This window comes from Eleginops maclovinus, chromosome 10, assembly GCF_036324505.1.
Source record: "Eleginops maclovinus isolate JMC-PN-2008 ecotype Puerto Natales chromosome 10, JC_Emac_rtc_rv5, whole genome shotgun sequence".
Lineage (NCBI taxonomy): Eukaryota > Metazoa > Chordata > Actinopteri > Perciformes > Eleginopidae > Eleginops > Eleginops maclovinus.
In genome coordinates, this window is record NC_086358.1 from 10,686,001 (window position 1) to 10,701,949 (window position 15,949).

The window sequence follows — 15,949 nt, forward strand, 5'->3', positions numbered from 1 at the left end:
TACTTTAACATGACCATTGACGTAAACACGGAAATTAAAGCAACTGCTGCGTTTGAGTTTCTCGTAAACGCTTAAATCCATGATGATATTTGATCAAATTCAACTAATTACGACCTCTCTGACATTAAAGAAACACAATTGTATTTTTAAACTACCAACTATGTATTCTTTAAAATGATGGTGGTGGTTGGTGTTTTAGTTGAGTGGTGGGGTAAAATTGGGCTACTTTGCTTTATACTTGGATGGAATAACAATGAGAAATTGCTTAAAAGGCTGTGATAACAACATATATGTGTGAGTGTATCAATCTTTATCATGAAATCCTGGCTGTCATCTTCCCTAAATACCAAATTTGGTAGAATCAACAAGGTTGTTGGAAAGTTCTTGGGCCATTAGGATCATATTGTAAAGTATTCCGACCGACCCTGAATGCAGCATTGGGTTTGGGCTACACCTCAAACGCTTTCAAGATGCTAAATGAAAATACCTTATTTTGGCATCTATGTGAAGAACAACACTTCCTCAAAAACTCTGTATAGCACTGTAGACTCATAATGGATGAAGAAACTAATATGCAAATGTAAGTGCCTTTTAAAAATGGAGTTTTGTGCTTAAAAAGCAGCTGGATTGGTAGCCCCGGCAAGCTAGCTAACAGCGATAGCGACAACAACCATAGGGATGATACATAGTTGGCTAGTGCTTAGATTTACCTATTTTTGCCAGCATGCTTTATTATATATCACCGTGGCAAGGCTGTTTAACGTTATTTATTGCGACATGATATTACCGTCATTATTCTTAATTTAGAACACCTTTCTTAACATTTATTTGTGGTTATTATGAGTGTTGTGACCTTTGCATGCAGTGTCAAAGTTCAGCTGTAAAGCAAGGTTTGCATTTCTTCAGCAGGTGCCATCTTTTGGACTTGCCCTGGGAGGATGTGCTTGTTCCACATATTTTATGCTTTTTGCCACTGCAACACCTTGTGAGCTTGCAGAGGGTGAGCAAGCAGTTCCACAGCCTCATCCAGGTGTGTCTGGCAAACTGCAGGACTTTTGATCCGTCCTCGGTAAGTACTGAGATTTATTTAGTAAATATACATTGAGAAGCTTGTTATGGAAGTTTAATTCTATACACAATGGAAGCAGAAATTCTACTTTTTACTTTATTATTATTTTTTAAAACTTTACTCATTGTTTACTTTAGTTTATTTATTAAACAAAAAACAAAAATCCACCAATGTTGCCGATGCTTTTGTAGTTAACTAAGAGTTTTGAAAGCAGGGTTTTTACTTCAGAGTATTTCTACACTGTGGTATTGTTACTTATACTTTAATATATAAAGTACAAGATGTGAATACTTCTTCCACCAATACTCTGTTGTGGTATTTTCAGATTGGACCATCAATTCCCAAGGAAGCGTTTTGCTCCATGTTAAAGGAGAATAAAGTCCTCCACAGCCTGTCTCTATCGAGTTGTTCAGAATGGGTGACAGACAAGGAGCTGCTGCCAGTGATCGGCCAGAACCAGCACCTGCAGAGAGTGGACATGAGCAGCTGTGTTGTTCTCACCCGTCACTCCCTGGTGGCCGTGTCCTTGAGCTGCATGCATCTCCAGCACCTCGGCCTGGCGCACTGCGAGTGGGTGGACAGCCTGTCCCTGCGCAGCCTGGCTGACCACTGCGGGGGGCTGCAGTCGATCGACATCACCGCCTGCCGCCAGCTCAAGGACGATGCCATCTGCTACATGGCCAAGAAGTGCTTGAAGTTGAGGTCTTTATCTCTGGCAGTCAACGCCAATGTCACTGACGAGTCGGTGGAAGAGGTGGCAAAAAACTGCAGGGGCCTGGAGCAGCTGGACCTGACAGGTTGCCTGCGGGTCAGGAACCAGTCCATCAGGTATATCATCTCTTATTTTCAAGTGTGATCCAGCTAAGTTTGTGCCATCCCTGCCCACACTTTTACATGCACCATTTCACTTGTGCACCCATCCATAAGATCCTCTGCATGCTGTGCTCACAGGACTCTTGCCGAGTACTGCCCGAAGCTGCAGTCCCTGAAGGTGAATCACTGTCACAATGTGACAGAGTCCAGCCTGGACCCTCTACGGAAGCGCAATGTAGTGATAGATGTTGAGCCGCCCTTACAGAGGGCTCTGGTGCTTCTTCAGGATGTGCTGGGGTTTGCTCCCTTTATCAATCTCCAGATATAGCCTGAGGGCAATCTATCTGTCCAACAAGTGCACACAGGTAGGTGATATGAGCAGTATAACTACTGTATGAGTTTGTGACGTGTTCATATCCAAGACTGAGTTAGAACTCAATGTATTTATAACTTCTATTTGCAGCAGATACTGGTGGTGAGCGTCAGCATTTGCCTTCCTGTTTCAGGTGTCTTCATCAAAGCAGCCACTCTCAGCTGCAACACTTGTGCACGTGAGTTGCTCTAAGAAACGTCAAGATGTTTTACACTCAAGTTTTAAAATATTGTGGACAAAAAATCTCAGTGGAATGTGATCAGAGATGCATATTAAGGATGAAGCTGAAAATAAGTCTACCTTTTGAAATGACTGAAGAAAGCCATGTACTTTTAAGAATTGATGTCTCATGTCCAAAAGATGTCACTGCACTTTCATTTAGTGTTGTAATTATTATGTGGCTTTATAGAGAAGCAGATCTAGCCATGGTAAAGTGAATTGTTTTGTTGTTGTTTTAACCAAAGTTTACTTTTTACCATTGTAAGAAACAATTATTTTCTGTTTCATTTAGGAGCATTACAAATGTTTGAGTTTAATTAAACATTTCATTTTGCATGTGTGTGCCGGTTTAAAGGATCATTCATCCAAATCACACAGAAAACATTTTCTCACTATTTATGTGTCCAGGTTTTTATTACTGTATCTGCACCACTGAATCTCCTGCTTTTAGCACAATACAAGGTAAATGCAATGTTAGTGCTGTCTAGTGTCTTCCAGAAACTACGTCCTGACTCTACAGGACGATCCACACACTTCTGTGTCAACCCTTTTTAACTATTTCCAAATTAAAACGGCTGTTGCTCTCAGTAACACCAAAATGATCTGCATGGCTAGATGCAGAGACTTGTGGGAAAATGTATTTAAAAAATGTTGTGAGGGGGGTGAAGCACCCCTTTAATCCATACCGTTAATCAACCCATACTTGAATAAGCCTAGTATTTTTTAAAAATACGTATGGGTATTTATTAAGAATGTTTCCCGTTAAACCCTTGAACTTCATTTTGTAAAAAGAACCATAAATGCTGTTGCCTAACAAGGCACATGGATGATGTAAGAAATATTAAACTGCAAAATATCATCAGAGACGGCTGTTTGTGTTCCTACTATACACATCTCATTCAGTGTAACATCTGGATGCACAATCCATCCGTTTCTGTTTTGATGTCGATTCCAACGCCTTAATGAACAGATCAGATTTTCACATGTTTGAATTCAAATGAGCTTTTCTTTAGGGAAACATGCGGGCAGAGACTTCTGTTGCTTAAAACAACCAGCGCTACTGATTGAATGTAATAAATAGAAGAAATCACAGAATTATATAATGACATTTACAAAGATATCTATTAATGTGGCTCCCTATTCAACACCTATTGTCGAAATAAGTGTTGTAAATGAATGACAGACTGAAAAAGTGTGTTTTTAGGCAATCATTTTATAGTGTTTTCAACGAGAAAATAATGAGCGCTGCTTTTTTTTATTTGAGCTTCTTCATAGATGAAAATGAAAAAAATTGCACATTGTTTTTAACTTTTGACTATAATTTCCTATTAATGTAATGCATAAGAGGTTACTGTCAAAGCTTTGCAGTTTTGGAGCTAGACGACTTTTTAGTTGTGACTCAAAGTGACACTAGGTGGCAGCATTGAGTCAGGATATGTTTCAGTTTCAATTGTTTGAGAGGCTGCATGACTTCCACACTACATCCAAAAAAGGAATAGTTTACAATGTTAAATATGTCTGAGCACAGTATCAGGTGTGTAAAAGAAGACTGTGAATGTGTTTCTAATATTTAAAAAACAACTCTAATGTTTGATGGTTTGGTGGATCGTGAATATAAACAGCTCTATGATCGTTTAACACCTGATGCAGTGAATGCACAATGTGAATTAATGCTTCCCCTTGTTAAAAATCCATCTTACAGTTTCCTCTGGTGGTCCGATTGGCAGGCAATGTTGTAACTCTCCTCTGCGACATCACAACAGGTCTATTTTCCACTTGATGGCATGGTTTACCCCATCTGCTGCGTGCTGTCCACAAAGCTGCGTTTGCACCAACAGAGAGTTGTGTTTGGAGGGCTTCAGGGATCGACCAGAGTCCTTCTGTTAGCTGTGCTCATCATCATATTGTACCACTGTGCCTCCAAGGAGACATCACAGTGACATTAGTTATAAAGTAAATCTTAAAATGAAAGCATATCGTGCAGTAAACACTCAAAAAAATTAGAAAGTTTTCCTCACATTTTCAGCAATAATAAAAGTGTTGTTAGCATCATTAGCATTTTAAATAATAAATGATGCAAGATAGATATTATCCTTGTAGCATAATGCGTGGAGAATTTCAATTTACTGTAAGACACACTTTCTGAAATAGACAAATAACGGCTTTCATCTTTAATAATTAGAATAAATAACATCTTCAGTGTGCAGTGGCTGGCCCTGTTGCTGCTCAGCAGTCAGTGGGTTAAAAACGTTTCAGACTCCATTCATCATATAGGACCTCAATTAGCATTGATCTACAGGGGGGAAAGAAACATAGCTGCGTTATTATATACCGTGGAGCAATTTCTGTTCCAGTGATTGAGTGTATGGGGGGATTTCTCAAACATACCCGGCCTTACATATTTTGTCTTCCTGTCAATAATCTGGCACTTGTCTAAATTATTGATCAATAGCAACTGATCATTTTATACCCAGGCACAACAATGAAGTTGGTCCTTTTTTATTCAGTATGCAGTTTTAGCTCCCGGCAGCGTGTAATATACTGTACTTATTAAAACAAAGAATAAATCTGAGTTTAATCTCTGGCTGCTTTTTAAAGTCCTTTCTGACAGAATAACTTACTGATGCAGTGCAGATGCTCGTGAGAATCACTCATGTGTGTTGTGGCGGCTGGGTCACATTAAAAACATAGCAATCCTTTTAAAAACAAAGATTTATCATGCTAAGACATTTTGATTTCAACCAGTAGGGAAATGTACAATAACGTCAGCTGCCTGTTAGGTGTCCTAGAAAGGCACCCTGTGAATGTTTTTCGGGTAAGAAAAGGGACTGGATTCTATATTTTATTTTATAAAAAGTGAGGCCAAGCCCTGCGTTATTAATATTAGATGTGGAAGAAAATAAAACTGAACAATTAAAACATTTCATTTTTTTGACAAGTTGCTTGCAAAAATAAATATGGTGGCCTCTCTCTGTTGATATTAACACAGCGTTGTGGCTGTATTGTGTTTTTAAAGCATGTTTACTTCTTAAAAATAGCTATTGACCTTTTATGTACAGGTCAACTGTCATTTGTCTTCTGTCACAAAGCATCACAGACAAACAAGAGACTTCAATTTAAATTTGACCCCAGACAAACTGTAAAAATAATCTAATTTAGGTAGTTAATCAGAGAAAATAAAGAATTATTGGGAGCAATTTTCATGTTTTCCCCAGACAACTGAATAATAAACAATTATCCAACATTTTAAAGTTATTTATATTAATGCAACATATTATTTTAAATGCCAGAATGTGTAAAAACAGATCCTGCAAAGAAAATAATCAGAAATTGGTTCAGGCCACCTTTTAGCTTCCTGTTAATTAAAAGGAGTTCATATAAGGTGGAGAGAGAATTACCGTAGCTGTTCAGATGGGCCCAAAACTGTGTCAGAGATTTTGTTCATTTTCATATTTTTAATTAACAGACTTCACCTCCCGTCTTCCATCAGTGCATGAGTCTTTCTTTCATTTATTTGATGTAGTTTATCTCCTCCAACCATTCATACACAACCTTATTGGATCCTGCGACTTAGGGATCCGTCCTTTGGCCACCAGAGAAGCATAACTAATGACAACATTAAAGTGGCTTTGTGAGCGTGGCCATCAAAATGTCGATCAACCAAGCAAGAAATAATGTTGGGTTTCAACATCAGCATGAATAAACATGTAGAACCTGGTGAACTAAACTGTGCAGGTCTCAATTTAGAAAGATATTGAAGGTGTTGATTAACTAAAGAACAATCTCTTCAGGGTTCATATGTGTGTCATGGATGTGAGACTTAAATGAAAAAAACACTGGTGATTCAGGGCAGGAGCAGTTGTGTTTTCGGAGTGAATGACATTACCACGCATTTGAAGCTTTTCTAGGACTCATAATTGTCAGACCCATTAGCATCTTTCTAATTACCCCTAGCCCCACACTGGACAGGAAACACACGGTCAGCTAGCTCTGTTCGCTAGTTACTCACATAGTTTATGAATGAATAGAATACTGTGGCATCCTGTGACTCACAACTATTCAATGCTTTGGTGAAGAATGTGTTGGCTCAGTTCTTATTTGGGAAAAGAAACATTTCTGTGTTCTCAGGATATTTGACATATTTTCCATAATTTGACGATTTTTACTAACATACTTTTTAGGACAGTTTTGTCAGTTGACGATCTCCCTCATGCAGAAGCAGTTCATGAATTCCTAAGTTGGTCAAGAGTACCTCAAGTAATCCTCATTATCATTTAAGTAAATGTCAAGTAAATATGTCAATGGTCCAGCTTTTTAGATGGGATGATTTTCTGCTCTTTTTATTAAAAGTAACTGTTAATCTTACTCTGAAAGACACTGAAATGTTGACTTTAATTAAATGTATTATGTCAACAGATTCCACATACGTGTATTACGTTAGTTTAAAGCAATAATATTAAATTGAACCTAATATTTTTTATTTGAACTTAAGTTTATTGCTTTCAATGAACCTAATACAGAATCAGTGTGGTAGTACCTCACTGGGAACTTTGACTGTAAATGGTTGCATTTCTTTAACAGCAAGTTACTGTGATATGAATGTTTCTTTAGATTTACTGCATTGAATAGTGACACAATAGTAGTGTGCTGTTGTAGAATTACAGTAACCTTACGATACATTGCAAAGTTCAAACTTGTATTTCCTGCGCAGTAGCCCCCCTGTATTGACTCATTATTAAATACAGTAAAGTATAATATTGTGGAATATCACGGATCAAGCCTGTAAAGTGATACATCTTGGGATATCTTAATGATTAACAACAAAATAAATGTACAATCTATATCGTTAACATTTCACTTCAAACTCTTAACAATTTGTTGCACTTTAAACGTTTTTCCAACACTTCCTCAGTATTTAGTCCTGCTGTTTAGGATGTGACCATCCTCCTTCCTGTGTCACTCTCTGACCTCAAGCCTTCTGACACCCAGACTCGAGTCCAGCCCATTCCTGAGCACTTATAGGCCACATTTTTGTATCTATACGCTCAATTTGCCTGCAATATAAACGCACTGATTTACCCAATAGAGAATATGTATACAATAAGCGTGACGAGGATTCGTCCTGGCAGGAGCATTTTGCCCTCTGACTGATCTGGGCTGCTAAATTGTGAGTAACTGTGTTGAACTTGTGTCCTCCAGCCAGCAGAGATCAGAGTTCAGCGTTCTGCCGTAATCACAGATCACATCTTGTTATGCTTAGTGGACACTGAGAGATGCTGGAGGCTGTCTCATTTACTTTGTATGGAGATTCAAATCTGATTAAAGACAAAGAGGGAGAACTCACTGCACAGTGCCTAGATACATTGTGCTCCTTACTGGTACATTTTAGATCATAGACCATGAATATAGATGGAATGTGTAGTGAATATGATCATTTTGAGATATAGTTTGAAGCCATAAATAGATCATTCTCACTTGAAATATTGAAAAAATCTAAACAACAGTTGCCTCCTTTGTTTATTTCTTCTCTGCTGCTTCATTGTCCAAAAAATTAGGAAGCTTTTATTTGACAAACGGAGAACAAACAGCAAAATATGTGTTTAGTACATGTGTCGGCCCGTAGATTAATGACATTAACGAAGTTTCCATTAGCACAGCGATTGGGGAAGACAGAGGCGTCCATGCGTAAATCCACATGACTGAATCACTGATAAGAGAAAATGAAACACATCTCTATGGGCCAAGAGGGGCCAGGAAACGCCACTCCAAATTAGCCCGCAGCCCAATTTGTTGTTACTTCATTAACCAGACCAGTATTTGTAGAGCAGGGGAAGGAAGTTGTGACCCATCTTTTGCATAAAAAAAAAAATCTTCATCAGCCTTCACTAGGCCTTTGTGAAAAAGAGGTTCCCTTTGCAGAAAGGCAGCTGGGAGTGGATCAGCATGGGACAAAGTGACAGGAGCTTCCCCAGGCAGTATTGTGCACAGGAAGAGTTTCTTCCCCATCGTAAAATAATATGTAGCATGTCAATGTGCTACAAGGAGGGTTTCGTCTAACCCAGCTCGACATGCAGGAGCTTTTTTTTGTCCCAACCTGATGGTTTGCTGCATAAGCTTAATGCTGATATTTCCCCCTGTGAAAGCATTTTTGAAATGGTCATGTACTCATTGTTGAAATGTGCTGTTAAAACATTTGCTTGGCTGCTTTGGCTTTGGAATTGATATGTTACATCATTGAACAGAGGCTCAGTGGACAGACAATAAGTAAAACCTTTTTATTTTAAATTGATATTTAAAATGACACCCCCTGAGTAGAGGAATATTTATTGATTTATTTTTTTCAAATTGTGTCAGAAAACATTTCAAGATAGTGTTTGATATTCGCTAATGTATTTGTAGCCTACATATGTATGTTAATTTAATGGTGTAAACAAACCCTTATACATTTTATTGACAAAAAACTAACGTATGAACCTAAATAAATGAAAAACATAAGCGTGCGCTGTAAAGTGCCAGCACATCAGACCTGAAGTGGATCAGCGGAGCTTCAGGTGTAGCTGAGGGGCCTTTCTGCTCTTATCTGCTGATGGAGCTGGCTGTCTGGGATGGCTAGTTTCTTATCTTCCATGGCCCACTAATATCCACAGGGGACCAACACCGTTTGGCACCCTGAAATCCTTTTTCTTTTACCGGATGGGAAATCAGCCTGGGTGGATCACAGGGGGCTAGAGACATGGATGCCATATGGCCTCTTTCTTTTATTCTCTGTGGAGTTTGGGCCTTTGGGATGCCCAACATCTAAATGTACACTAGAGATTTTTGACAATATGGGCTGTGACAAAGGCATTTTGGCAGTCTGTGATGTTGTTGTTGTGGTTACTGGTTCATAACTGGGATTAATTTGCCTTTTTGAGCTGCAGAGTTGATTGTTTATATATCTATAAATGAAAAAGTGTTATGCAGTGATTCTGCGTTTTAAATCCAGTAGTCTGATTAAGCTTTCTTTTTCAATATAGATCCGGCAACAAAAGAATACATTTACTATTTAAATCATGAACACAGTTAAACAATATTAAGTCATGTGTAGGATGTCAACCTTGGCAGCTACAACAGTGAGTTAAAGACAAACAACATGATGTAGATAACAAAAATAAATCCAAACATCAAATTAGACAACTTTCTTTTTTTTAAATACATGAAAAAAACAAATCACACATGTTAAAACTATTAAATAGCTTTTAAAATGTTAAATAGTCAAAAACCATAGAAATAAATGATAAAATGACTTCAAACCACATCAACAATCTAAAACAACCAAAAATATCTGCAGCCATTGGTTTTGAATTCAATCGAGACATTTTTGGCTAAAATGTGTAAACACAGATAAAGTAAGGTTATATCTTTCATGATTGACTGACAGGGCTATTTAAGGGAAACAATTTAAAGGCTGCACTACTGTATCTGGCCAGCTGAGGACATGCTTTCCTCAGAATGGGAACATATAGCTTGTATGGTGTAGGTCGTCTCACCTACAAACTGTAATCCAGCAACAAGACTAAACGCAACTTTTTTCTGTACAGAAAATGCTAATTACCATCTACCCAGATAGTACAAACAGTAGCAAATGTGCATAAAATGTGCAGAGATGTGATGCTTCAAAATAATCCAATCAATACATTTAGCTCTGTAGACTTATAGGTGGTGTTTTAAAAAATATATTTTGGTGAAATAATTGCCACCCAGCTCATCCGTTTGTGTAGATGAGGGCTTTCGAAAGCTGACCCCACACTGTAACATAACCAACTTTTCCCACGCAGGTGTAATGCACAGTGAGCTGAACCCACCGCAGCATTATGCTCATGATGCAAACTGAGAGACCTCCATCGAACTTTCTTTATGAACTAGATTGAGGACAATCTTCCTGCTGAAAGGTGGTCTACCTGGAAGGCCGGGGCTGCCTGCCAGCTGCATGTCATTTCTATCAAATGTGGCCGGGGTCTGTCAATTAAGAAAACACAGGGCAATCTGTGGCTGCTGAAAGAGATCCCCTTGGCCTGCTCCCAGGCTGAGAGACGGCCTTTTGTTCCCAGGCATGTCTCACATACTTTCAGAGCCCAGATAAGCTCAGGCTTCATGAAGCCCTGCTTTATATTTGCCCACTGTAATGTCTCTGTGGGGTCAGGGAATATGGGGAAGCACTGTCAGAGAAAAGGTAATATCCCCCCTCCCACACACACATTATGGGGTCAGGAATAGAAGCCACAGGTTAGGTGGTCCAGAGGCCTGGCCGGGGGACATTTTCACAGACATATCCCCTCCTCTCCATGTGCCCACCCTCGATCCTTTTCTTCCCTTTTCATGCTTGTAAACTGCACAACAAGCATGCAGCTTTAGCCGTTTCCTGAAATCGCATGAACAGGTATACGCTATTCCTGGATCTAATCGTGTGGGGGGGAAGGGAGTTTGTTTTATTACCAGCCGGACCACCCACAGTCAGGTAAACAGGTACATCAAGGTGGATGAAATTCAAGAAGAGGGGGAAGGGGAGGTTTTAGACTGAGAGGACGGGGACCTCTCGATGACTTGGCGTCATAGTTTATCATAAAATGTGTCTTGTATAGAAGGCAAATACCAGAAATTCTTTTTACAAGCTACTCTTACCTGTATCTTACCTTACATGTATTCATGGAGTTTTGTTCTGTTTCATGTCTTCTGGATATTCACACCATAAGCAAACAACCAAGTGATTCAAAAGTTCTGTTTAGTTAGTATACATTTTAGTTCTTAAACAGTAATTTGCATATTATTTTCAAAACCAAGAATATAGGAATAAGGTTTAATATCCAGTCCCGACGTGGTTCAATTGAATGGGACAAATAGTAGCTTACATTATATGGGCAAAAGTGAACAGACACATTAGAATACTTTTAAACTGAGGCATGGAAATCTTAGGGGTCCCAATATGTTTTGTTCCTTTTTTGGGTGAAATGCAAACCAATGTATAATAATAGCTAGTAATTGAGTTGTGTATATTATGTAGTGTTGGACAGTTGTTCGAATATCAATCCAAAACGTTTTTTCGCACTCTGTGATGATCAGATTCACAACTTTTTTCTTGACATTTTAAAGATCATACAGTTTAAAAAATTGAGAAAATGAATGGTATCCATTATAAAACTATTCAGTAGTTGCAGCCTTTACTGCTTTATCATCAACACATCAGTTTCCAACCTCTGAGGAAAGATGAATGGAGAATGGAGACTAATATAGCAACATATAATTGCTATATTTGGGTAATTAGATGTTTAACAATCTAAATTGTTTTTGAGGTGTCTACATCCTTTTGACAATTTAACATATGGCAGGTATGTGCTTTTTCACTATTAACTTATTTTATTTCTTTACAGAGGACATATAAGTGTTGGATGTTGAATTGTATTAATATGTACAGTTATTTGCATTAATTCTTATTTTTCTCTAAAATGTAGCCTACGCATTAATTTCTTCTGCCATTGTCAGCAAATTGCCCATGCAGGAGTGAGGTATTTAACGTCCAGCCTGGGTGTGGTTCCATTAGATAGCTTTAAGACCATGCTGAGTGCTCTTGAAAATTAGTTTTTTGGCAACTTCCTAGGATGCACAGTCTCCCAGCAAACCACCAAGGCTTTGTCAAGACTGCGCTGGTTTAAGCTTGCAGCTTTTCAAGCCTTCCATTATGCCTGACTCAGTCGGGCAGAAAGCAAAAGAGCCTTTTCTGCAGTCATGTGGGCATACTGGCATTATACACAGTTCAGTATTAGATATTTGTGAGTCATATAAACAGAAAGGAGTGCACTGAGGCTTCTTGAAGAAAAAAAACTTTATAATTGGGGAGTTATATAAGTGTCTAAATCCTCCTCCAGGGATTTAATTTTCCCCCCATTGTGTGTTTGGAAAAGCAGGAAGAGCTCACAGCAGAGGTGACAAATCCTCTGACATAGAAATCACTGCAGTACAGTTTCAAGACTGTAAATGAAGTATGTTAGTCTTCACGTGAGATACATTTAACTGCCTCCTTTATTAAAATGTCCTTATTTCCTTATTCCATATTTACCTATAACTAGCCAAATACATGCACTGCTGGATTATGTCTTTATATGCATGCATGCACGGACATGTGGATGTTTAACTGAAAGCAGAAACTAATTTCTTATTAACATCTTTACCAAAATGAACCAAAAGTAATACAAAACAAAACTATATTTCAAACCAATCCATTGTACAACCTATCCTGAAATTGTCCCACTTTTTGAGTCTTCTTTTAGACATTCAGGTCCATTTAGCCTCATGCACCCTTGTGTAGATTTGTTATGGTTCTCTTCTTCTGTTCTGTAGCCTCCCCCCAATTATAAACTGTATAGATTTCCCCATGGTGATTCCCTGTCCTCTCTTCACATCTTCAGTGTGTGCATGTGAGTGTATATGTGTGTGCTGGTTGTCTCTGTGTGTGTGTGCATGCATGTGTGGCTCCCTGTTGGCCCAGATGCTGGGGTGTGTACAGTGTGTAAATCTGGGGCTAGTCGGGTCGCTCAGGCATGACCTGTACTGTGTCGGGCCTTGTCTTCTGAGTGCTTCCAGCAGTGTTCCCCTCCTCAGCCCCGACCAGCCAGCCTCACAAACAAGGATTTAGGTCATCTTTACCCCCACCCTGCATCACCCCTTAGCTGGGAGTCACTGCCTCTGATGATCTGTGGATATGGAGTTTAGGATGTTTATCAGTTCTGTTTGCAAAAGATCTTTGTCAATAGTTTTTGTCTTACTCTAAATCCCCAAAATGGTAACAGGAAAATAATCAGTTGCATATTTTGATCCCACAATAGTACTTAATAGAAATCCAAAATAATGTAGTACCAGCCAACTGTCTGTTGCCTAAACACAATCAGAAATAAAACAAGACTGAATTCAAAACATATTTTAAAAAATCAGCTAATAAAACGAACTTGACTTAGTTGTTATGTGCAGAACTGTCCACAGGTTGCCATTTGACATAGCACACTGAAACCACATGGAGAACTGTCATATCACATAATTCAGGTTTTTCTGCAACCATTCAGTATCAACATCCTAGCTGCATGCTGTAATTTCTTTGTTGTGGCAACATGTTGTATATGCTGTTCCTCATCCAACTGTGGTTCTGTTAGCAGCGCAGTCACAGAAACCTTCCCCCAAACTCAGTGACAGGTAACAGAGTAAAAAATAAATCTTGCTTTTCAGCAACTACAGTATGTGCAGCTATTGGCAGGGGCAACTCACAATGTTTCGAGTTCAACCATTTTTTTTTTAATGTTGTTGTGTTTGAAGAATAATAATTGTGTGGGGGTTATAGGCTTAAAGGGACATGTATCCTCAAAATCAAGAATACATGTTGTTCCTGTTTTGGTGTGAGAGGTTCGAGATTTGAGCCTTATCTCAAATATTTTTGCTTTCGTAAAAAGGAAATCTCAACAGCAGTTTCATAATGTTGGCTTAAAGTTACTTAACATTACATCTTAGCTGTGAGGGACGCCATTCATTTTCAAATTTGACTGATATCTCCGACACGCAATCCAAAACAATCTAGATTGAGCAAACAGGTTAAATATGTATATACATTTGTATTATTTAAGTGAAATATCCCTTTAAATCTAACTTGTTTTTTAAACTACAGATAAAATAATGGATTTACCATATACACTACAGTTTGAGATAACATATTTTTATGTGTGCATTGTTTACAATTTATTTATTTAGCCTTTTTATTTGCTTACAGGCGCTCCCTCACTTCTACAAATACTACCACATCACTCGCACTTAAGGGAGTGCAAAGGCCTGTCCTAGAACAGGCGTACCAGTACAACATTTACATGGTGTCTCTGAAATCAGATTATGTATGGGTTCAATTGACTTAATGGATTTGAAGAGACTAGATCCTATTAATGAATAGGCTGCCCTACGGCACTGCCCCAGCCAATAGCAAGCTAATCTGGCATGCAAATTAAATCCTGCCTCAATATGCCTGCCTGTTTAATGCGATCCATTACACAGTTTCACTTATTTATATATACTATTATAAAAGAATAGGCTTATAAACAAACCGAGGGAGGGGTTTGTTCTACAAATGGTGCTGTGCTGGCTTGTTTCCCTGTGCAGTGGCCCCGGGGCCAGAGGAGGGAGCAGTGATATTCACTGCCAGTTGCTGACAGTGAGGCTGCCTGTACTGTAGAAAAATATAGAAAGGACTCTCACAGCTATACTGTCAATGTTCAAACCACCTTTATGCACCACCGTATTCAATTTCACCTTACAGTTTTCTCTTTTAAGATAGAATTTTCTGTGATTTACACTGAATGACATGGAGCTTTTTTTCTGAGGTTATATAATGAAATGAGGAAATATTTTGATTTGATCTGTTTTCTGTTTGGTTGTATATGAATCGTTTGACTTCCTGTACATCTTTTTTTGCTCCAGATTAACCACTATCAGCCCACTGTTCTGCGGCGAGATAAATGATTTGTAGACTGAGTGCAGAGTTTATTCAGAGTCATAATCTGGCAAATGATCACACTGAAGGCTGAGCGGGACGTCTGCTGAGGAACTCCGACGCTTCCAGCCTCTTCAGTTCTGCCAGGCTCTTCATGCCTGGTTACCTAAGAGCCTGCTTTGTTAGTGTCAGAGGTAATGGGGGTCAGGGAGAGGCCAGATATCACCTGACCCCTCCTGAAATATGACAGCCAGGTTTACTAATGTTTCCAGCTGCGGAAAAAGCTATGAGGAATATTCCGGGTTAGGGAGATTATTGTCAAAATCTGACTTTACTGGCTTTTTTCTACTGATGAGGTTGCTCTGCAAGTACAATATCAGTCAATCCTCTGCATTGTTTTGCCTCACATATTCCCTTGCAGCCTATAGGCTCATGAAGCACAAGCCTTACTGAGAATCAAAGTCTGATTCAATCTGGTTCAACCACTTCAGAGCAGACTTCAGCACAACTGGCTTTTTTTGAGCAAAATTGAAAAAGACGTGAATTGAATATTTTCTGTTTATCTGACATGGGTTCCCTGACAAATATAAATAAATAAAACCTTTCCAATGCAGGTATGCTTGAGTGTGTGCACCTCATTTCAAGCACAATTAACTTGAAATGGAGTGCTGCAGGATCAATAGTCCCCATTTGATCCAGGGGGGGTCTGTCACTCCATGGAAATGGCACACATATGGTAATACAGCCAGCTTAACAACAACTTAGAGGATTTACTGTTGCCGTTTTCAGGCCAACATGAATAACAAACAGTGGGCCACTCTTGGGAGCCATCTTCTTTTATCTCAGCTTCAATTAATCTTAAAGAGAGTTGCCATTTAAAGCTAATGAACAGGGGGTAAAACTAATGCATATTGATACCAGGAGGTGAAAGCATCAGATTGTCTGTAATATTCAGAGGCATATAGGAGGGGAGCCA

The 15,949-nt window shown here is 38.8% G+C and overlaps 1 protein-coding gene across 4 annotated transcripts; it reads left to right on the plus strand.

The window, feature by feature from the left end:
• Window positions 1-419: 419 nt before the first annotated feature.
• Window positions 420-3,336, plus strand: fbxl15 (F-box and leucine-rich repeat protein 15). 4 transcript variants are annotated; one of them, XM_063892631.1, is made up of 5 exons: window positions 420-580; window positions 907-1,069; window positions 1,395-1,897; window positions 2,021-2,247; window positions 2,346-3,336. In XM_063892631.1, exons 1-4 carry the CDS (start codon window positions 555-557, stop codon window positions 2,208-2,210), a joined length of 882 nt encoding a protein of 293 aa, XP_063748701.1. In that variant the 5' UTR covers window positions 420-554; the 3' UTR covers window positions 2,211-2,247; window positions 2,346-3,336. The 4 variants fall into 4 exon arrangements, with proteins under 4 accessions (XP_063748701.1, XP_063748702.1, XP_063748698.1 ...); XM_063892632.1 differs by having other exon boundaries at window positions 910-1,069; XM_063892628.1 differs by lacking the exon at window positions 420-580 and having other exon boundaries at window positions 860-1,069.
• Window positions 3,337-15,949: the final 12,613 nt, after the last annotated feature.

Bases quoted from the DNA above. Each gene is read 5' to 3' on its own strand.
- fbxl15 (XM_063892628.1), top strand. From the start codon at position 860: ATGCAGTGTCAAAGTTCAGCTGTAAAGCAAGGTTTGCATTTCTTCAGC. The intron at 1,070-1,394 runs GTAAGTACTGAG...TGGTATTTTCAG, and splicing joins GGACTTTTGATCCGTCCTCG to ATTGGACCATCAATTCCCAA. The intron at 1,898-2,020 runs GTATATCATCTC...CTGTGCTCACAG, and splicing joins GTCAGGAACCAGTCCATCAG to GACTCTTGCCGAGTACTGCC.